The sequence below is a fragment of the Caretta caretta genome, chromosome 10 (genome assembly GCF_965140235.1).
Source record: "Caretta caretta isolate rCarCar2 chromosome 10, rCarCar1.hap1, whole genome shotgun sequence".
Classification (NCBI taxonomy): Eukaryota; Metazoa; Chordata; order Testudines; family Cheloniidae; genus Caretta; species Caretta caretta.
The window spans coordinates 66481613-66504982 of NC_134215.1; the positions used below are offsets into that span (position 1 = coordinate 66481613).

General features: G+C 43.2%; 1 protein-coding gene across 2 annotated transcripts; it reads left to right on the forward strand.

The window, feature by feature from the left end:
- The first annotated feature begins 485 nt into the window (after window positions 1–485).
- Window positions 486–22416, forward strand: GATM (glycine amidinotransferase). Of its 2 annotated transcripts, XM_048867409.2 has the most exons (10): window positions 486–638; window positions 2720–2938; window positions 10463–10658; window positions 12489–12679; window positions 14389–14526; window positions 14817–14981; window positions 17073–17136; window positions 17256–17372; window positions 17893–17982; window positions 21366–21487. In XM_048867409.2, exons 1-9 carry the CDS (start codon window positions 570–572, stop codon window positions 17949–17951), a joined length of 1218 nt encoding a protein of 405 aa, XP_048723366.1. In that variant the 5' UTR covers window positions 486–569; the 3' UTR covers window positions 17952–17982; window positions 21366–21487. The 2 variants fall into 2 exon arrangements, with proteins under 2 accessions (XP_048723366.1, XP_048723365.1); XM_048867408.2 differs by lacking the exon at window positions 17893–17982 and having other exon boundaries at window positions 21366–22416.
- The last annotated feature ends 954 nt before the right edge of the window (window positions 22417–23370 follow it).

Here is a 23370-nt window from a genome sequence, read left to right on the forward strand (position 1 = left end):
AGGGGACAGCTCTAATTAAGAGCACTGGTATTAGCTGATCGGGCAGAGACTAGCATGAGAGACTTCTGGAAAGTGTATGAAATTGTAAAGAGGAGCAGCGTGAAAACAGACCAGAGGCCCGGACTCGCTAGTTGAAGTGAAACAGACCAATGTATTGTCAATCAAGCTGTGGGGAAGACACCCTAGAGAGCAACAATAAGGATCGTTAATGGGCTGGATGACACTGATCACAGGGGTTGCCTTTCATCTTGGGAGAGCACCAAGCACCCTAGTGACCAAGGAGACCAAGGTGTTGTTAGTGCTTGGGCCAAAGGGATGTGCCCTGGGGCTGGCAGGGAAGCTTGGAGGGAGCCTCTTCTGCGTCCCCTCCTGCAGCCCGGCTGCACAAAGGGAAGGAGCCGGGGGCCGCTCTGCTGACAGCGGCCCCGCGGCAGCCAATAGGGAGGGAGCGGGAGGCTGGAGGGTGGGGGAGCGGATATAAAGGCCGCGGGGAGCGGCTCGGTCCCTCGCTGGGCGCTGCGCAAGGGCTGGGCTGGGCTGGGCTCGTTCCCGGGGCCAGCTGCGGAGCGATGCTGCGAGTGCGGTGCCTGCGCGGAGGGAGCAGGGGGGCCGAGGCGGCGCATTACATCGGGTCCCGGGTGGGTACCGAGCCCACCCCTGCTGCAGGGCAGAGCCCGGGGGGCGCGGGCGCGGGCGCTCGCTCTGGGGACCGCGGTGCTGGGGGTGCAGAGGCGGCTCTCTGGGTGGGCCGTGTGTGCAGAGTCAGACCGGGGGCTGCCCTGGAGATAGGTGGGGGTTATTGGAGGGAGTGTAGAAGGAGGTACTAGGGGCTTATTGCGGGGGCTCTGGTGGGGGTGCAAAAGGGGGCACTAGGAGGTTATTGAGGGTGCAGAAGGGGGCACTCTCGGGGCTGTGGTAGGGGTGCAGAAGGGGGCACTTGGGGTCACTGGAGCCGCCCTGGGGTTATTGGGGGTGCAGAAGGGGGCACTAGGGGTTACTGGAGCTGCCCTGGGGTTACTGAGGATGCAGAAGTGGGTACTATGGGGTTACTGGGGGTGCGCTGGGATTCATTGGGGGTGCAGGATGGGGCACTAGGGAGTTATTGGGGGTGCTGAGGGGACACTTTGGGGGCTGTGGTGGGGGTGCAGAAGGGGGGCACTAGGGGTTACTGGAGCCGCCCTGGGGTTATTGGGGGTGCAGAAGAGGGGACTATGGGGTTACTGGGGGCTCTCTGGGAGTTATTTGGGGTGCAGGAGAGGTACTTTGGGGCCTCTGGTGGGGGTGCAGAAGGATGCACTAGGGGTTACGGAGCCATCCTGGGGTTATTGGGGGTGCAGAAGGGGGCTCTGGGTGGGTTATTTGGGGGTGCTAGCATGGTATGCATAGTAGGAGCAGTGAGCGCTCCCCTTGAACCCAGCTGGTTCACGGTTGTTATACAAGCCACATCTCTCTGGCTGGGAGGAAGCCTCCTTTCTCCCCTTAGCAGCTGGGCAGAGCCCCCCTGGTTATCACTGGGGCTCCCGGTCCTTGAGCAGAGCCCTGTTTCCATTCGCTGCCTGCGGGGGCCAAGCTGCTCAATTTAGGGAGAGAAGACCCTGGACCAGAGCCTTATGCTGAGCTAACCTGGTCTGGAGCAACCTGGCGTAACCAGCAGCAAGGCAATGACCCTGCTGAAGCTGGGAGCCTGATTCCCACCCTGCATGGTGCCTTGGGCTGAGGAGGGGTTGTGCTGACCCAGCAACCACTCAGACCCCCCACCCTGTAATGGGGTGTGTGTGAACATTAGCAGCTCCCCGCAGGCTCTGCCACATTTTGTGTGTTTGCTACGGCAGGAATAGACCGACTGGCTGGCTAGCAGCTGGTAAGCGAACAGCTGGGGCTCTGGGAATCCATCCAGGGGACTAGTTCAACTAGTGGGGTTTAGGTGGCTAGGGAATTGCTTAGAGCACTGTGAGAGTGGGGGAGAGGCAGTGAGAATCTAGGAAAGCCAGGTATACATAAACTTCAGTATGCAGGGTCCAGGCTAATGTGACTGAAGTTTAATAATAAATTGGTTAGTCTCTAAGGTGCCACAAGTACTCCTTTCCTTTTGCGAATACAGACTAACACGGCTGTTCCTCTGAAACCTGAAGTTTCTATGTAAATCTTTGGAGGGTGGGGAGCTAGTTTTTCAGATTACAAATTTTTCTTTCTGTTTTCGAGCTACAACAGTCTACGTTTTGATGTGGAAGAAACACAATTAATGGAATATGTTTAACTTGCTACAATTTCACTTCCAGCTTTGAAAAGCTTTATTTGTATTGTGCCCAAATCCCAGTATTTTACATTCCCAGTCGTCCCCAGTTCTGCAGGGCACATACAATCCAAATTAGTGAAACAGGTACAATAGCAGCTGTTGCAAAAGTAACTTTGCCCCATTCATCGCTCCTGTTCCTGCCTCTATGAATCTAGAGGGGGCCAAATTAGCTGTAACTGTTGAAGTTTGACCATTAAACAGTTAACCATTGTCTAACATGGGTGTTTTTTCCTTTAAAGGTGAAATGTCCTTTAAGATTACAGTGGTAATAAAGAACCTTTATGGTGTAAAAAGCCTTTTGGGTAAAGCAAAGTGCACTGAAAATATTCTGTAAAATACACTACGTACTTAATCCTCCTCTTATTTTTGTAATAGAGTTGTGTGTTAGAGCTGATTTGTTCCTCTCTCCCCCCCCCCTTTAAGCTTGGAAGATCCTTTACAGGATGGGTGCAGCGAACTTTCCAGAGCACCCAGGCAGCTGCCGCCTCCCAGAATTCCTGTGCTGTTGATGACAATAAGGCCACTGCCCCTGTTCCCGAGGACTGCCCTGTCTGCTCGTACAATGAATGGGACCCCCTGGAAGAAGTAATTGTGGGGAGAGCTGAAAATGCCTTTGTCCCTCCTTTTTCTGTGGAGGTTAAGGTAAAATTCTTATATTGAAAAAACTAAAATGCCTTTTTATGTATAACATCTTTTAGTTTTCAGGTACATGAGTACATACAGAGTTAACAAAAATAAGTTTAAAAGTAGAGTTCAAAATACCTTAATACCAGTGTTTAACCAACGTGCTGCTCCTAGAACGACTACATTTTTTAACTCAAATTCTAGAGTTGATAAAAATTGTGGCAATTATTAACTTGATTATTATGTGCATTATTCAAGTCTCTTGTGCACAGTCTGAAAATGAACTAAGGTTGCAGAAAGTTTGAAAGCTACCTTTTTCTTCTCTTCTACTGATGACCCTCATTTGCTCTTTGGCCAAAGGCATGTGCTAAGAATCAACACCTGTATTACCACTTGCTTGTTACTATAACCCAATGTAATTAGGTTCTCGTTTACTTCCTGATTCTGGACTAGCCAGGGCATCATACTGGAGTTATATGTACTGTCTTCAAAACAGCCATGTGATAAGGGTTCAGGCAGCATCCAGATCTGTGTACATAAAAGTTCAGTATTTTTCAGTATTGTGGCTTCGGGTTTTGATCCTACTTCTGTTCTGACGTACTCCCTAGTAGAATTAGTAAAGCAGTTTCTACGGTATAAATTAGGCCAGATGAAAACATATAGGAGGGGGATTATTCTGGGCAGGTGCATCTGCCTTCTGTTGCTTCTGGCTGAGTGCATGGCTTATAGTCATAGCCAGTCTGGCCACTGACACTGCAGGCTTTGAGACAGAGTATAAAGTTCTATCTGCAAGTTAGGATGATTGTTTTATTTAAATAGAAAGCTCTTCACTGGAAATCCCAGACAGTAGATACAACAATGTATGGAAACGTCTGTTTTCCAAGTGTATTTTGAATTAAGGTTGCAGAACAAACATGATCTAACCCTTGGCTCTCAAATTTAGTTCTATTTTCAGGTGCTTTATTTCAACTTATTTTTTGGTGTATATGTTTAAAATCTTCCATTAATTACAAATGAATTGAAATGCTTTAAAAAGAGGAATTAAACTACTGCGATGCCAAACTTCTAACAGGATTTCTGCTCATTTACTTATTCTGAAAGTGGAATGAAAAGATTTTTAACCTTCCAGAAATGCAGTTTAGAGATTAGACCATCAGGTTTCAGGAGAACTGTAAAGAATGCTCCTCCCCACCTCCAAACATAAGATTCATTCACTACCCCTGTCTCCTATCATGTGGACACTTGGGGTAAAACCCTGGCACCACTGACTGGTTAATGGAAATGTTGCCATTGGTTTGAATGGGGCCTGGATTTCATCCATGGAGAGCAGCAGCTTCCAGCTCTTCATCTTCCAGTTTTGATACCCCATTTCTGGCCCTCCAAAAGATTCCCAGTCTTCCAGGAAAAGAAGGAAATCAGAACATGCTATTTATAATGTAAAAGAAAAAGCAGACAACAGCGTATTTTAAAAACATCTGAGGTCATATCTATATGTCATGAAGGAACTCTAAAGGGCATGAAGAAAAGTTTTGTCTTGCTTTGTTGCTGACTTCTGATATTATGGGCAAAATTCTATCCTCTTAACTCTTGCCAAATCCCCTTAACTTCATTAAAACTACTGTATTTCTAAGGCTGGTAAATATTAAAATACGTGCTGCTGTTGCTACTACATTTTAATCCAGTTCTAGTGCTTGCTTGAGCATTTAATTTTAGTGAACAATTTTCCCCATGTGCCAGCTGCAATATCTATCGCATAGTGAGGTATGTCAAGTATAGAATTTCATCCATAACTCAAAAATTTCACATCTTTGGTTAAAGTACTAAATTCTCTGGAGGAAGTGCAGACATACATACTGTATGTTGTTGGAAGCATTCATTGGCCTGTTGTTCTGAAAAGCATCATAGTTCCATGTATTTAAACAAGTCCCCATAGAACATGGGCAACTTTCATAACACTGCTACCTTCAAGAAATTGAAAGTATAGTGTAATGAGACTACTCTGCAAAGGGAAGACAGGGGGCTTATAACCCACTTGGGAAAACTCCAAGAGTATATGGAACATGTCTAGTGAGTGAATACAGAACTCCCAAGTAAGACACATTTATGCACATGTATTTTGCTTCTATAGTTTTTCTTTCCTTACTGCAGTTCAGCTGCTGCTATACTGTGTCTCATGCAAACTACTTATTTGAAATAGTTGTGCAGTAAACCCTGGCGGCAGTCACTGTATCCTATTGCAATTTGTGAGGCTTGCTTTTGGCATTCACGTCGGTCTTTTGGCTGTAATCTGTAAATGATGTGCATGGCCTAAGAAGGAGGAAAGAATGAATAGAACCATGGTACCGCTACATGTCTGAGATGAATATAATTAGAGCTGGCACTGACTGAGCACCTGGGTGGTATAAAGCATGTGGAAGGATCTCCATAAGCATCAGTGCCACATTTGGGATAGCGTTAGAAGGGTAATACGACAGATTTGCTAATTCACACTAATAACAGGGAGATCCTTTGTGAACTTAAAAAAACCCAAAAACTCCTCACATCCTGGATGTGGTCGCATGTGGTAATTCAGTTTTAAACTAATATTTGAACCCTACAAGTATTTTATACTTCAGCATATGCTAGTAAATATTTTGTAGTATATTTTGTGAAAATAATGAATTCTTAGTAAAGAGGCCTTGTTACAGCTCTCTGATATATCTTTATTAAGTAGAGAAGAAAGAGTTCACTTTGTGCTAATTATAAAATATTGTATTAACAAGTTTCTGCATTATTTTGACATGAGTCTCTTTCCTCTTTATGAAATGTCTCTCTTAATCTAGTTTGAACATATAACTGGAGAACATTAACTTTACATCAAATACATAACTAGATATGAAATGTACTAAATTGTATTCCTTTTCTTTACTCAATATGAATATTTATAATAGACTTTCACCAGTAATGTACTTCCCATTTATTGCTTCTCAGGTAAGTAAATATAAATTTAACCAGCTGGAGTCATTAGTGAGGTCACAATACCATGATTAGAAACCACAGTTCACTACACAGGAAGTGATGTCAAATGTTGGCTCTGACATCATTAAATCTGGTAGAAGCAAGATGCTTAGAAAGGATAGAGCTTCTTTTTAAACAGGTTCTGACAGTGTGAAATAAAAATAGGGCAGTTTAATAGCGTTTTGGTAACATTTTTCACATTGTAGCCATGACTCTTTCAGGCTCTACTGAAGTATCCTAGCTTTTATGTAGGTAGCCAGAAGTAAGAAGGTATAGCTGCTTCATCTGCATATCTGTCACCTGTCTTGCAATATGGCTAGCACAGGTATTACTCTCCCATTTCAAACTTGGTAGCAGGGAAGGGAAATGTGAACAGGCAAGGCTGGTGATAGAAGGCAGAATCCAGGGTCCCATGTACTTAAGATGGCCGCAGTCTCCCAGGAAGGCTAGATTCAAAACTTCATGGGATGCCTTGTTTCCAATAGTGAAATCTTTGTCAGTACCCGGGTGAGTGTGAAAGAGGGGGGGATGCAGAGGAGCTCAGGAGGCGGAAGCTATTCAAGTTCCTCTGGTATGGTTATTGAGATTGTCCTGCCTGTGAACTATATTTCTTGCTTCTTGAGCTGTATCATGAGAAGCATAAAGATCAGTGTAGTATCAGACAGGAAACAATGTCTGACTGGACTTGAAGGCAGGAGTGGCTCTAGCTGTGTTGCTGGCTAGAGCAGAAAAATGTGTTTGTGGGCCCCCGCCACCTAGTGGCTGAGCCAACCCACCCTCCCTCCCAAAACCTGCACTAGGCTGGCCAATCAGTAGAGGAGGAAGGAGGCTGGGAAGGGAAGGGGGGAAGCTGACCAATCAGAGCTGAGCAAAAACAGCTGGCCAATCAGGGCAGAGGGAGAAAAAGCGTAGTGGGTGTGATGGCATCCTCTGGAAGTTGGTGCCCAGGACAACTGCCCTGATCACCCATCCCTAGAACGGGCGCTGCCTGATGGTATCAGAGGACTCAGTGTTGTGGCCAGCTTTGGGAGAGGGCAGGGGACTATGCAGAAGTGTGCAAAGTGCACCTAAACATTCTAAAAGCATTTGGTCAATTTCTCAGGTACAACAGAACACAAGTCATGGGGTGCTGTGCAAAGACATTCTAAAGCTCTTTGCTCGTCTCCGATTCTGGTGCTGCCCTGCCAGCTGTTCTCCCTGTGCAATCAGAGCAGCCCTCAGACTGCTCTAAGTTTTCACAGGGACTGAAATCTCAGCCCAGGATCATTGTGATATAGGGACATTCCTGCCATGCACTCTTTTCCCCAGCTATGCTCAGAGCAGGGATGGTGTGTGGGTCAATACAGGATCATCTTTACACTAGGGTTATCTAGGCTGGTTAAGACAGTTTTGTAACCAGATTATGCTATCAGTGTGGTGATCCATGCTCATAGGTCTGTTCTGTTATTTCTTGGGAAGGGGAGAGAGGGAAACAGAGTGAGACAATGTATAGCAGGGGGAAAAGGGGCAAGGACTTTCTAGTCTTCACTGTGCCCAGATATATTCTTGGTGGCTCTGGAAATAACTTGCATGTATCCTGTATGACAAACTTGTCTTGTTAACTGAACTGGATTCCATTGGAATGCTGAGTACTTCACATGATCAACACGTGTCTTCTGAACAGCTGGTAAAGTCTGAGAGGTGATCAAATTACCCAGACCTTGCCTGGAAAAGAAAATAGCTTTGCTCACAAAAGGAAGCAAGAGGAGCTGCTTGAACCAGTGGGTAGGGTGGCCCTGCAGAGGCCTCTGTCCCTTCCATACCCGGGAACTGAGTAGTGTGTTTGGACACATAGAATTTTAAAACTTCCTTGTGAGTGGCTGGATTTTTTCCTTCACTGCTGTAGGACCATGGCAGGAGTAAGTAGGCAGGCAGAGCGTCGAGTGGCAGGGTTGGCTAAAGTCAGTCTGGCAAGCCTCCGATGGGCACCATTGCCTATCCCCCTCAGTGTGGTCACAGCCCCATCTCAAGGCTGTACCCCGCCTGCTGTGGCCCTGCTGTTGCTCCTTGGGGGGGCAGTGGTAGGGACTGTTGAGGAGGGCTCACTGTCACTCCTGGTCAGGCAGGCTGGCTGGTGGTGGTATCCCATGAACATCGTTCCCTGTGTGCAGGGGAGCCGGAGCCTCTTGCAGAGGAGGGAGGTCCCAGCTTCCATCTACTCCTCTCTGCATGACCTCTCCTGACACCACTCCAGAAGAGCCACAATGGATTGGCAGCTGTGAGGGCCCCATACATACAGTCTCTTACTGCGTAGGCATTCCTCTCGGAGCAGTGGGTTTCAGAGTTAACAGCCTTGTTAGATCAATAGGGCAGTTCACACCCCTCATAGCTGTTGTTTCTGGCTGTTTGCAGACTGAGGCAGACCAAAGCACCAGTGATCCTCTGGTCATGTTTTCTAGCTTTTTTTTCACCATTGTAAGGGCTAGAAACATAATCCTTCTAAAATGAAAGCCGAGACTTCAAAATCATCACAGGCTCAGGGGCTCCAGGCACATGGCTATAGTGTCTGTGTTAATCAGGGTCTGACAAGCGGAAGTGAATTAACCTTCTGCTCCTTCCCCCTCCAGAACACTTTTCTTTCCCAAAAGTATGGCATAAATCCCCTTCTGCCCCACTGGGGGAGCCAACTATCAGACCTCAGGATGCTTTCAGAATCCCTGACATCAACAGAACTAGTTCATGACAGTACTGAAGTGAGAGACTATGAGATGTGGTGGCTGAATGGAATAAAATAAAATTAAAAGTAAAGTAAAAATTTCTGTGGGGTGAACAGGGTGGAGGGGAGCACAGTAAATCAGTGAAACAAGTAACAAAACCTGTACCACTGGCATTTCCCCTCCAGGTCATTCTATGACTGTTTGTCTGTTTGGCCTTTTTAAATTATAAACTCTTCAGGGTGGAGTTACATGTCTGATGTGTTTGCACAGTGTCTGGTATAATGAGGCCCCTGTCTTGACATGGGCATTTGGGCAATGCTGGAGAATAAATGTTAAGTAATAATAAAAAAGCAGTTTAGAAGGATATCTGCTCTTAGTCACTTCATTTTGCACTCACGTAGGGTTCAAGTCTTTGTTCAGACAGACAACTGCCACTACAGCTTTTCAAAGCAGTTCTTTGGTTTTTGCACATGTACAGAGTGCCCCCATCTGTAGCAGACACAAGTGTTTGCATATGTGAAAGAAAAGTGAACCCCAGTACTATGTTCTTTCTTTCAGTGGAGTGAATATTTTTTCAAAACCCTCAGTCTTGGTGCTGTCTTAATGCTCCTACTCTGAGAGAATCTTAAGATTTCAGGCATGCGGGTTGAGAGATGTTTGTAAAATGAAAAATGGTAACAGATGGTGTGGATGAAAGCTTCATGACCGAACTCAGGTTGCCATAACGCACAGATGGATTGATTTATTCTTTGGTATGTGGCTTTAGTCAGGACAACCAGTGAGGTCAGCCAGTGTGGTGCTAGCCCACTGAGGGCTCTAAGCAGGAATATTTTTGCCCCCTCCCCCCATAAAAAAAAAAAGGCAGGTTCTTATAATAAAAAGCAAGTAGTGGGTCCCTTGATCTGCTCAGGCCCTAAGCAATTGCTTAGTAGGCTTATGCCTAGTGCTGGCTCTGGAGGTCACTCTGAGGGGAACGCTTTCTGAGTAGAGGGAAGTATTTCTCGACTTAGATTACTGGTCTCCTTTTATGGTGACAAGTAATAAAGTCACATGGAGTGGACACATCTGTATAAAGAGATGTAAGATGAATGGATGAAATAGCTTGAAAATTCTCTCTGAGAGATAAACGCTGAACTTGCAGGTTGTGAAGAAATTTATGCTCTTCTCACATTCCAGGCCACTTTTATTCTCAGGTCTCTTTCTGCTATTTGTAGATCTCTTAATCTTGGCAGCAGACAGTACTTGCAGACTGTAACTGGTGTTGGAGCTATTTATCTTCTGGATGTCTGAACCTTCTCAACATGTACTACTGAAATTTAACTCCAGAGACAGATGTAACTGTTGGCTGAGCCACACACCTCACTGATCATGCAGAGGCAGATTGCCAAAAAGTGGTCTTCACGGAAGCACGTATGCTTTTCAAGAACTGACATGTGCAAATGGCAGGCCATAGAACATAGATGCACAAACCACATCAATTGTACACACAAATAGTATTTAAAATGTTATACACGTGTTAAGCGCTGCCAACTCCTGTCCTAGTGGCATTATCGGCAGTCATGAGCCTTCTCCTATTCCCTTGTCTCGAGTCCCTAGATGCTAGAGGGTCCTGTAAACCACTGATAGTTCTTTCTTTGCCTCCTCGGAAGTACTGCAGAAATAGCTACAAAGCTTTTTGAGGCACAGATGAGGGATATGAGTTGGCAAATGTGGAGTCAATAGAGAAACAAGGTTGAGAAACCTTTCACAAGAACAGTAATGTGTAAATACCACAATCAACTGCACTGTATAAAGTATAACCAAATATCGCAGCGTTCTTATGGCTACTTCTGTCATCTTTTATTTTCAGGCCAACACATACGAAAAGAACTGGGGATTCTATCAGAAGTTTGGAGGACAGAGCTTCCCCAGAGATCACTTGAAAAAAGCTATTGCTGAAATTGAAGAAATGTGCAATATTCTGAAAATGGAAGGAGTAATTGTTAAGAGGCCTGAGCCAATTGACTGGTCAGTCAGATATAAAACACCTGACTTTGAGTCTACAGGTAAATAGCATTCTCCAGCTGAGGTACTTACACTATATCTGTTGGGCACCTAGTCCAAGGAGTTAGATCCTTTCCGTTTTACTGTGGGATGGGCTAGCAGGCCTTTGAGATCCCCCCTCTAGTTCAAGAGCTTCTATGAAATCTAAACACTGCTTACAACATGGATCAAAATGACAAATAGGTGAAACTCTTGCACCACTTGCTGTTAGTGGTGACCGAGCTGCAGGATCTCTCATTATTTTAAATGTCAAATGTGTCCTTAGATTTATATTTTTTTTGTTTGTTTCTATTTTAAACCAATATTTCTCAGGAATCAGGGAGTGACAGTGGAAACTCCTAGCATCTTAGACAGGCAAATGATTTTTCTTGTAAAAGGTTTTGTCCATCTTCCTGCAGTACAGTAGGATTGTCTTGTGAACTGGTCACCTCTTTTGATGGTGCTTTAGTGGTCTGGTTTGGTATGTTATACTAACTTCCTAGTTAGAAAAATTGTCTAGCGTTTTTAATTTGGAGTTTGTGCTCACCACTTACTCAAATGTAATTCCTCAATATCTTTCATTTCTCTCTTCCATTTTTCTATTTTTATAAAAGGGGCAAACCCCTCTCTCTCACCTACATGTTTTAAATTAGGCATTTGGGGAAGTTCATTAATAATTACCCCAGTTAAGTTGCATTAACCCAGATACTCTGGACATTTGTAGATTATGGGTAGCTTTGATTTGGTAATGAAACAGGCTTTGGGCAACTTCAGATTGCTAACTGCAGTGAGGTGTGCTATCTGGTTTAAAGGGACACTACCATTGGGGAAAAAAGGGGAAAATAATCAGGAATTGCCCTTCCAATTTTTATGGTTTTAAAAAAAAATTCTTTGTGGCTGTTTGAAAGCCCACACAAATAGGGGCAACAGGAACAAAATGACGGCCCACAGTGCCATCCAACGGAGAAAGTGAACAAACTGAAAGACTTGAAAGATTTGAGAAACGTTTCTCTAATCTTTCAATTCTAGTAATTTTAGGTGTGGTAACAGAAGATTTTTAAAAGTTTTATTTTTTTTATTTTTTAAACAATCTTGTCTTTTTAAAAATAATAGACATTCTTGCCTGTAGCACGCAGTATAGTTGTCAGTCCCAGAGCAGTGAGTTAATCTTTTATCCAACCAACTTCTGCTGAGGAGAGACAAGCTTTCAAGCCACATGGAGCTCTGCTTCAGGTCTGGGAAAGGATTGTTTAGAGTAAGTACAGGTTTCAGAGGAACAGCCGTGTTAGTCTGTATTCGCAAAAAGAAAAGGAGTACTTGTGGCACCTTAGAGACTAACCAATTTATTTGAGCATGAGCTTTCGTGAGCTCATGCTCAAATAAATTGGTTAGTCTCTAAGGTGCCACAAGTACTCCTTTTCTTTTTTAGAGTAAGTAGTTAGCATGTATTCTAAAGGATCATTCAAGGTAGAGTGACCCATTAACACCTTTGCAGTCATAGGACAAAAAGGGGGGATTGGTGGGTTGCAGCTTGTTGTAATAAACCATAAATCCATTGTCTCTGTTCAGTCCATGATTTTAATGTCTAACAAAGTTATGAATTTAAGCTTCAGGCTTGTCTTCTGAAAGTGTTGTGCCAATTTCCTTTGAGTATGAGGACTGATAGGTCAGACGTAGAGTGGTCGCTTTGTGAAAAGTGTTCATCCACAGGCAATAGTGTTTTAGTCTTTTTATCATTTTCCTGTGAGTTCATTCAGGAGTGCAGTGATTGTCTCGGTTGTAGACATGCATCCCTAGGCTGAAATAACTGTTCCAATAGCCTAATCAGTTCTAATGTGTTTTTTTCCTTGTAGGTATGTATGCTGCCATGCCAAGAGACATCTTGTTGGTAGTTGGAAATGAAATTATCGAAGCACCAATGGCTTGGCGTGCTCGTTTCTTTGAATACAGAGCATACAGGCCAGTCATCAAAGACTACTTCCACCGGGGTGCCAAATGGACAACTGCTCCCAAACCCACAATGGCCGATGAACTCTATGACCAGGTATCACTCTCACCTTGTCTTCATAACGTCAGGGGATGTTTTCAGAAAATTTGCTTTGGCTAGTTTCAGCCTCCAATTTAGGTTTGGGAAACTTTACAAAACTATTAACATATTTCTTTTAATGTTGAAATAAAAAAAAATCAGTATTGTAGGTTTATTGTGTGTGGGAAGTTTGGTGAGGCTTAAATGGGGCTTAAATGTTCTCATGCAGTGTTCCTAGCCCAAACTCCTTAGCAAGAGCTGCCCTAAGTGAGAACCAGATGTGAAACTGACAGTGGTTATAGCTAAATAAGTGAACCAGTCTATTTTCATTATCCAAAGGGGGAGAAATGTAAAAAATAGCATAAGTGGTGAAAAGTAATCTAGACTTCTCAAATCTGCAGACCTGATTTAAAATATCAGGTCATATTGTTGTGATAAGTAAAGAATTTCTTTTCCTTTCTAAAGTTAACCAGGCCTTGTCCTTAACACTTATCAGCTAGAATAATCCGTTGTATTTTCCATTATTGAAGACTCTTTGGCCCCTTCTCTGTTCATTAAGGTGAAAGATGTTCAAAATTAAAACGCTTATCAAAATATTCTTTGCTGAAGAAATTGGTTGGGACTTTTGAAATAATTTTCTTTTTGAGTTTTGTGTAATGACTTAGAATTCCTTGAGTGTGAGATTTATCTTAATTTAGGGTGTAAGCCCTCCTTTACTGCAGTTACAATACAGCAGAAGTCAGTGGATACATAGCATGCAGCTGCTTTCCTTCAAAGTTCTGCAATGACTCTTTCTACTTTATACCTCACCAAAGGCCAGTTTCTAGGCAGTTTTACATACTGGCTTTCACAGTTTTGGTAGCTATCTAAAGTCCTGAATATTCCGGGGCTGACTACAGAAGAGAAATCTTTTACCTTCTGCCTCTTTGTAGTAGGTAAGATTGGTTGTGGGGTGGCACTTTCTCAGTGTTAGTGGCCTGCCAGAGCTGGATTAGACCGCCCTCACAGCATATTTCAAGACATATTTATTCAGCTTCTTTTTGTTCTTTGCGGTATATTCTGTCTTTCAGCAAAGGCATCAGCACTTTGGTGCCCACTCTGGGTAGTTTCACATGATCTGTTTTTAATGGTACTATATCTCTTTGATGCTATAAGTATTTAAAAAATCTCAGAAGGTCTTACCTTCTTGGTTAAAGTATTGCGTGTTTGGCTAGGGGGTTGTGACTTCTCCATTCTAAAATGTGACAAAAGCACAAACTGCAACTTCGTTAGACTTCTAAGCCTGCAATTTATTTACCCACACAGTGTGTGCAACAATTTGTTAGGCTGGCAGTTACACAAGGGCTTTTTGTTAACTGAGCCACATCCTATGTCAAAGTTCGGTAATCTCAGTCCAGAGAGAACCACTGTCAAGGGCAGTCCATTTTTTGTATGCAACAACTGACTGTATTTCTTTATTTAAAGCACCACCTGTTCCTGAATGCACTTAACAAGCTGCTGGTTACTCCAGCTACTTGAAGGTGTATGCCAATGATCCTCATTCATGCTTTCTTTGTTTTCACTCCAAAAACAAGAAAACCGCTTTATCTTCAAGGAACATGCCAGATACCAATATAAACACAGCTATTTTCTGAACTCCAGCATACGTGTAGCATCAAAGCTTTCCCACTAGTAATTCAACCAGGCTAAATTTGTTATGTTTGCTTTGTCTTCTCTCTTACAACCAGGATTACCCCATCCGCTCAGTACAAGACCGACATAAACTGGCTGCTCAGGGAAAATTTGTGACAACTGAATTTGAGCCATGCTTTGATGCTGCTGACTTCATTAGAGCTGGAAGAGATATTTTTGTGCAGAGAAGCCAGGTAGACAGTCTGCTTCCTATAATTTCTCTATATTTTAGTTACTGAATTTCTCTAAAGGTAAAACAGTATAGTTGACAGTGAAAGTGAAAGTTATCCTACATAAATAAGATGTCTGACATGCAAGATGAGAACGCAGCATAGCTGACATGATAGGTTGTTAGTGAGTGCACAAATTGTTTTTATAATAACTACATCAAATAATTAGCATTTTTTAAGTAAGCAAGACCAAATGTTCGGTATGTCGTAGCTTATAAAGCTAAAACCAAATCTACAATCGGTCACATTTCCAGGTTACCAACAATTCAGGCATTGAGTGGATGCGGAGACATCTTGCGCCAGAATATAGAGTGCATACTTTGTCCTTTAAGGATCCTAACCCCATGCACATTGATGCCACGCTTAACATCATTGGGCCTGGCCTTGTGCTGTCCAACCCAGATCGTCCGTGCCACCAGGTAAGACCGTAACAGTGTATGGGGGGAAAGAAACAAAACTATATTGCAGTCAGCTTGCCTGGAGTGAATGGCAGCGTGCAATTACTGATTCATAACCGCGTGGTTCTTTTTCAGTCATGTAAATTCTTGTGCTCTAGCTGCTAGATGCCCTCAGTCAATCTGAGGGCAGGGATTTGCATAGTGATTGGGTGGCTGTGAAGAATGTCTTTTAAATCTGAATTCTGAACTGAATCTGAATCTGAATTCATTGGAACTCCACCTCTGAGCACAACAAAAATGATCCAGTTCAGCTCTTCCCTCCCCGCACCGCTCCTTCCTCCCCCTTTAGAAAGGACATGTGGGATACATGTAACTTCACCCTTTTATTATGTGGGTAGACTGTAAATATATGAAAGTTGCCCCTTGCATATTAGGTAGCATAGAATCTCAAGGAAAATATATAAAATAGCTATTCTACTTCTGTAGCATTTGTACGTCACTTATATCATCTCCTGGGTCCAGAGACCCCTTAGCTCTTCGGCTGGATATTTTTTCTTTGTATTTATTCTAAAAGTCGTCTTGTCTGTCAACAGTTACTGAACAGTTACTGAAGCTGTACCAGTAGGAAGAGAGTTCAGAAACCTCTTCCCCATTCAGCTGTGAAATAACCCCGAGAAATACTTTGAAGGGAAGGAGCCAGGACAAACATAGAAACCCAGCACATGCTTTGTTATAGGATTGGGGGTTAATACTTCTAACCAGTGCAAGGGCAGAGGGAAGGAGGGAACATTTCAGTTTAACAACATACATATTTGTAATGTGCTCGTACCTGGGGACTGCAGTCAGAACTCCATTGTGCCAGGTACTGTACGGGCACAGAACAAAGTTAAGACTGCCCCTGCCCCAAAGAGTTACTGAGTTTACAGAAGCATTTTAGATTGTAACAACCAGGATGTGTTGCCAATATTTGAAGGCCCTCCCCTACCCTCCCCACAAAAGTCTCCTGCAGCTTAGACTGCCAAGCCTGTGTACTAGAGATGAATGTGCACACAAAGATTGGAAGGTGAGGGAGCAGGATTTTTTTTCTCATAATGCTGACCACAAGAGGAAGCAGTGCTACTTGGTCAGTTTATGTAAGTACACTTGCTGGGAATGTCTGTCCTTTGTTTCTGAAAACTCTGCTGAGTATATTGATGGTATAACACAGTCCCATGTAGGACAGAAGCAGAGCTCCTTTTTAGCAAGGAGATCCTGCAAAAGCACCCTCCAGCATGTGCTGTTCTGTGTCCTGGACTAATAAATACCTGTCAATCAGGAGTTTTCTTTAACCAAATTGTCCCATTTGTTTTGGGAAGACATTGTATAGTTAGAGTAAATATTGTGTAGTAAAAATAAACTATTCCCTAGAATGCCCATAGACTGGTGCTGTTTGTTAAATAAGCTGTACCAGGATTCAGTTTATTCCTGCTCCATGTTTTCTGTGAAGCATGATTCATAGGAAGAATAGCAGTATATTATTCTGCAAAATTCTGTGTCCTTAAATAGAAGTCTCATTGGGGGAAGGGATAGCTCAGTGGTTTGAGCATTGGCCTGCTAAACCCAGGGTTGTGAGTTCAATCCTTGAGGGGGCCATTTAGGGATCTGGGGTAACAATTGGGGATTGGTCCTGCTTCAAGCAGGGGGTTGGACTAGATGACCTCCTGAGGTCCCTTCCAACCCTAACCTTCTATGATATAACTAGTCCTTTGTGCAATAACACAAAAGAAATACTGCTACAAATATGCAATGAAATACCATTTACCGTTCATAAATCCATTTTAATCAGTGAGGCTGAACTGTTTTTACATGAAATCTCGTCTCTTAAGCTGTATATCTGTAGTGTGCAAAATCCACAAAAACTAATGCTGATACTTTAGTGACGAAACTTTGAAAGAATTCGTAATTGTGCTTACATGAAAAGTGGATTTGTAGAAGGAACTTGAATAAGGAGAGGGTTGTGGCTTGGTAATTTGGGGAGAGGGAGGGTGTGCTATGAAGAAGAGCATGGACAAGATGCACAGAGTTGGGGAGGCAGTGATAAAATACTGAGTGTTTAAACTGAATATCTTTCAGATTGAATTCTTCAAGAAAGCAGGCTGGACAGTGATTCATCCTCCATTGCCACTTATCCCAGATGGTATGTTGAGTTCACTCTGCTACTGCTTCTTTTTAAAGACAGATTGGTTTTCAGTGTGTAACGCAAAAACGATACAAAATGTATAACTGCAGTACTGAGAACCATTTTAATGCTTTTAGACCACCCACTATGGATGTCTTCAAAATGGCTCTCCATGAATGTCTTAATGCTGGATGAAAAACGAGTGATGGTGGATGCCCATGAGACTCCAATTCAGAAGATGTTTGAAAATATAGGTATGTCCTGATTTTGTTTACACACTAAGCTTGAAATGGATTATCTTAAGATGTCAGTTATGTTTGTACCTATGAACGAAGGTTGCACTCTTAACAGGTGGTACAAATAGCACTGTACCTTTAAATGAAAGAACTCTCAACTGCTGAATTAATGAGTGAGAACTGGTCATTTAATTACTTACAGTACACCACTCACTTACATGAATGTGGTTAGAGATTTTTGTAAAAAACATGAGCACACAACTAACATCAATGCATTCCAATAGCCTTATTTATCCTTTGTAGCCAAACTCCATTTAAAAATTTAGAGTTTCAGTTTGAAACATTGTGTACTTTTGAATTCTTTTCAGAGAAGCTGAGAATACTTGACAAAGGTATTTCAGCTCCGTTAACTGTCACAGGAGTGACAGTTTCTGGGAATAACCCTGTGGCAGGGTAAAGTTCATTCCTCCACCTACTGGCATGTGGAAAAGAGGAGAACTCATACTAATTATCTAAAATGAATTTTATTGCATATTAGGAAGGGGATGGGGAACAGCCTGTGAAAATTTGCTGCCAGAGAAGAGATGGAGTCAATGAATCCAAGTACCTCAGTCACATTTGAAAAAGGGTATGCAGAAACTTAAATCTTAGCAATAAGCACTGGAGACACATTCTATACTTGTGAGGAGATAGCTGGCAACTAATCATGGAATCATAGGACTGGAAGGGACCTCGAGAGGTCATCTAGTCCAGTCCCCTGCACTCATGGCAGGACTAAGTATTATCTAGACCATCCCTGACAGGTGTTTGTCTAACCTTTTCTTAAAAATCTCCAATGATGGAGATTCTACAACCCTGCCAGGCAATTTATTCCAGTGCTTAACCACCCTGACAGTCAGGAGGTTTTTCCTAATGTCCAACCTAAGCCACCCTTGCTGCAATTCAAGCCCATTGCTTCTTGTCCTATTCTCAGAGGTTAAAGAGAACAATTTTTCTCCCTCCTCCTTGTAACAATCTTTTATGTACTTGAAAACTATCATATCCCCGGTCTTCTCTTTTCCAGACTAAACAAACCCAATTTTTTTTCCAGTCTTCCCTCATAGGTCATATTTTATAGACTTTTAATAATTTTTGTTGCTCTTCTCTGGACTTTCTCCAATGTGTCCACATCTTTCCTGAAATGTGGCGCCCAGAACTGGACACAATACTCCAGTTGAGGCCTAATCAGGGCCGAGTAGAGCAGAAGAATTACTTCTCAGATCTTGCTTCCAGTACTCCTGCTAATACACCCCAGAACCATTTTTTTTTTTTTTTCGCAACAGTGTTACACTGTTGACTCATATTTAGCTTGTGATCCACTATGACCCCCAGATCACTTTCTGCAGTACTCCTTCATAGGCAGGCATTTCCCATTTTGTATGTGTGCAGCTGATTTTTCCTTCCTAAGAGGAATACTTTGCATTTGTCCTTGGATTTCATCCTGTTCACCTCAGATAATTTCTCCTGTTTGTCCAGATCATTTTGAATTTTAATCCTATCCCCCAAAGCACTTGCAGTAGTAGTAGCATTCACGGTTTCTGAATTGTGACAAAACTACAGTATTTTGACTGAAGCTGTCAGGTTGTCTTTTCATCTCTCAGTATGTTTTTTGTTTGTAAGTGTTCAGACTCACCCGGCGGCACCTCCTGCTGGTCATCCTTGGGAATTAGCTCCATTTCCAGCCCAGAGCACCCTCCACAGGCTGGTGATCCGCCTTACCACTGGCCCCCGGTCCATCCCAGGACCCGGTGCCCTTGCCTTGGGTGCTGCCACCCTGGCAGTACCCCCATCCCCTGGGTCTCCCCACCCACTATCCTCACATTGCCTCAGTTGTGGCTACTGCCAGTGACCATCTAGTCCCCGCACCCTGGCAGTGTAAAAGCCAATCATCACAGGTAACAAGAGGTTTGGACTGGCTGCCTTTACCCACCCTCAGGCTGCCCCTCTGCAACCCCAATATCTATATGGGCCTGGGACCAGGCCCTGCAACCTGGGGAGTTGCTGGCCTAGGGCTTCCCAGCCCCTGAGGCCTTTCCCAGCCCTGCCTTACTCTAGGTCCCCAGGTGAGTTCCCCTGCAGCTAGGCCTATCTCTCTCCAGCCAGAGAGAGTTGGACTGAGCTTCTGGCTCCCAGCCTTTATAAGGGCCAGCTGGGCCCTGATTGGGGCATGGCCCAGCTGCGGCTACTTCCCCAATCAGCCCAGCTTCTAGCCCACAGCCCCAGCCCTCTCCTGGACTATTTTAAGCCCTGAAGGGCAGGAGCAGGTGACCACCCCACTACATTGTTTAATTTCTGTTAAACAGACTGGAAAATAAGGCTTCAGTTTGATCAGTGAATTGGATTCTGACCCCACTACAACTGGAGAGAGTCCAGAGGACAGCAACAAACATGATAAAAGGCTTAGAAAACCTGTGAGGAAAAGTTTGAAAAATTAGGCACATTTAGTCTTGGGGGGGGGGGAGGAATGACTAAAGGGGGACCCGATAAGTCTTCAAATATATTAAGGGCTGTTATAAAGAGGATAGGGATCAATTGTTCTCCATGTCCGCTGAAGGTAGGAGAAGAAGTAATGGGCTTAATCTACAGCAAGGATAATTTAGGTCAGTTTTTAGGAAGAACCTTCTAACTATAAGGGTAGCTAAACCCTGGAATAGGCTTCCAAAGGCGGTTGCAGAATCCTCGTCATTGTTTTTAAGAACAGGTTGGACATACAGCTATCAGGCATCATTTAGATTTGCTTGGTCCTGCCTCAGTGAAGAAGGCTGGATTTGCTGACCTCTCAGGGTCCGTTCCAGCCCTATGTTTCTATGAAATTATGCTAGCAATGATCATATGAGCAGAACTACTTCAGTATGAGAATCAGGAAACAGCTGATTGCTGCAAGCGGGAGGCAGGGGAGAGTTGCTGATCCATGGGGCCGCCGGCGGGTGGGAAGCACTGGGGGAGGGTGAAGAGGAGCTGATGGAGGGCTGCCGGCCCACCCTGGTTCTAAGCCCCCACGGTCAAACAACATTCTAAGCAAACATTGCGCAACTTTAAATGAGTATATTCTCTAATAGATCAGTGACTTAACAACGAAACATTAACGGGGATGACGTTAAGTGAGGAGTTACTGTATAGTGCTTCGAAAACATAAAGCTCTTTTGGTGCGAGTCAAGGATACATCCTTGAGACTTGAGCTTCACTGACTGAGTTGCTGGACTCAGAACAAATAATTTCCAGTTCACAGACTTGCTATCAGTCACTTTATAGTGGTGCAGGGAAAAAACCAAACCTAACCGGCTCTTCTGAGCAGCCAGTGCTCCGGAGTGCTGCAAACTCATGAGCTATTGAAGTCTCTGGAGTGAGAATGCACACTTGAGAAGTTTTTTGTGCACTGATCTCAGTCTGCCTTTTGGTGTTTTGTGTGAGCAGAACTGTAGCTCAGAAATGGAGCTCGACTTGTTCCCAGGAAATGAGTTTAACTGCCTCTTTCTCTTGCAGTGCACCAAGGAAATGTGTTGTAAGCTCTGAGCACATTTGAATATCAGATTTTAAGAAAGTCAGTATTTTAAAAGAGCATATTCTGTATCTACTAAACTCCAATCACTCATGCTGAGATACCTGTAGAAAACAATCCTAAATGCATATTGGCTTTTCTGATTCTTCACATTCCTACAACAAAGGCTGATTTTTTTTGTTTTTGTTTTTTGATCAGGACATTGTAACACACACCAGACAATGTCTCACTCCCGGCACTGTATATGGCTGAGGGTGTGGCTGGAATAAACAGACTATGTTCCTAACTTTGGCTAGAGGTTGAGTCAGTACTGAGCAGAGGAATTCTTAACAAATGGGAATGAAATATTTCATACGACACACATGCAGCCGTGTGCGACCTCTGAGCATTGTTTAAAATTCTAACCAGTGCCTAACGTGTCAATCTTTTTTCTTTTCTTGTTATGTTCTCCAATGTATATTTTTCACTTACAGGCATTTCTACAATTAAAGTGAATATTCGCCATGCCAATTCCTTGGGAGGTGGTTTCCATTGCTGGACATGTGACATTCGCCGCCGTGGTACCCTACAGTCGTATTTAGATTAGTCTTCAGCCAGATGAGCAACCATGGTTCAGCTTGTGTGAAATAAGCATAGGAAATGAACAAACTTACTTCCACTTTTCTGCTAAAACGAATGCATGAGCTGTAGTGCTTGAGCAATGGTGTCCCTTACAGTGGTCTGAACAGGTATTCCACTCTTCATAGTAGGTAGATGCATTTGAAACTACTCCCATCAGCACCACAGGTCTTCTGGCTGACTTTTTGAAAGATTTTCCTCTGTTTGTGAAGCCACTTCAGCTTGGCTTCAAAAGTAAAAACTTGACAATACACTTAAGGCTCTTGCTAGAATAGCTAGACCACTAATATTAGACATCTACCTCTATTTAATATGCTATCAAAAAGGCAGCTAGAAATGTTAGACCTGAGTTTAACATTCATTTTTCTTTCCAATCAGTGTTTGTGTGATATATCACAATTTTTAGTACTATTAAAACATACTTAACCACCCAGAGCTTACATGGAACCAGATAATTACATCATTATGTATAACACTCTTTAGATTAGTTGGATTATACAAGCATTAAGGGAAATGCTTCAGAATTATATTAATCTCCTCAGTTATACTTTGAAAAAATCTGGGTTTTTTTACTTACCTCCCATGTTCCAAAAGTTTCTACTATGTTTTCCTCTTCTAGAGTATTTTATCCAAATGTATAATGCTTCACTGACCACTTTTATATTGCTGTAACTGGTTCTCTTATTTAACTCTTTGTGTGCCCACGTGATACCTGAGATGCTATCTCTGCAAGTTTCATCTTGTGAATGTGTTTACATAAAATGTATGGTTTCTTAATAAACTAAAGCTAATGAGCAAATGCTGGATCTGTAATGAGAGCACACATGATGCTGGGAAACAGTTTTAATGTTGATTACTGGACATGTATTTTTTATGCTAATAAACTTTTTTGCATTCACAGTTTAAGCTCTTGTTGCAGGTTTTACACAGAGATGAGTAAATGTGAGCTGCTTATTCTCTAGCCAAGACAGGATAGGCTTTTCTGTGTATGATAAACTCACAGCTGATTTGAGCTATGAAGAAATGCCCATTTATTAAGAACTGTATTTCAACTTGTACCTTACACGGACAATGCATTTTGTCCTCTCCTTCACATCTGTAGTCGTGTTTCTTTATCAGGGAGTTTACTGAATTAATAGTATCCTCTAGCACAGGATAAGGGGAAAGTAGGCAAAGTTAAATGAGTCTATTTTTCTTGGCAAGCCAGTGCTGCTTAGAAATGTGCTCTAGTAGTAACAGGGATCTCTGAATTTTCCTGGGGCTTGGCCCTACTCATTTGATAGCCCCTGAGAGTTTTGCTATTGACTTCAATGGAAGCAGGATTGGACTTTTAGTCAATTGAGGTAGGTGGGTGGAGGGAGCGGGTAACAACCATTCTTCTTTAAAATCTCTCTGCATGGCCCAGTACTGAAAGTACACATCTGCATTGTACATTGTCTAGAGAGCTTCATATAATCATAAGATATGACTGAGGACACCGTAAGCTCCAGGTGAATGAAGGTGGTACACCTGTACATGTGTATGCCTTATGCCTGCAGCACTAAGTTATCTACTGTACATGTTCACATTACAATGTACTATAGGCATGAGTATTGCCACCTACTTGATCAGAGACTATCCTCCAACACAGCCCACTGATGGGCCAGCAGTGCCCCTTTCTGAATACACCCAATACCTATTCATCTCCATCCCATCCCATCCAATCGCATCTTCTTAATGTGGGTCTTCCATCAGTCCTTTGATTTACAGACAATTAAGGATGTGGTTGAAGCTGTAGCTTTGCTAAATGGATTGCAGGAACTCTGTGTGTCCCCAGTTTCCCCTCTTTTGGCTTTCTGATTGTCCCCAAAATCAGTAGAG

Coding starts and splice junctions, on each gene's coding strand:
- GATM (XM_048867408.2), top strand. CDS start 570: ATGCTGCGAGTGCGGTGCCTGCGCGGAGGGAGCAGGGGGGCCGAGGCG. Junction 14,982..17,072: donor CAGATCGTCCGTGCCACCAG/GTAAGACCGTAA, acceptor AATATCTTTCAG/ATTGAATTCTTCAAGAAAGC. Junction 17,373..21,365: donor GAAGATGTTTGAAAATATAG/GTATGTCCTGAT, acceptor TTTCACTTACAG/GCATTTCTACAATTAAAGTG.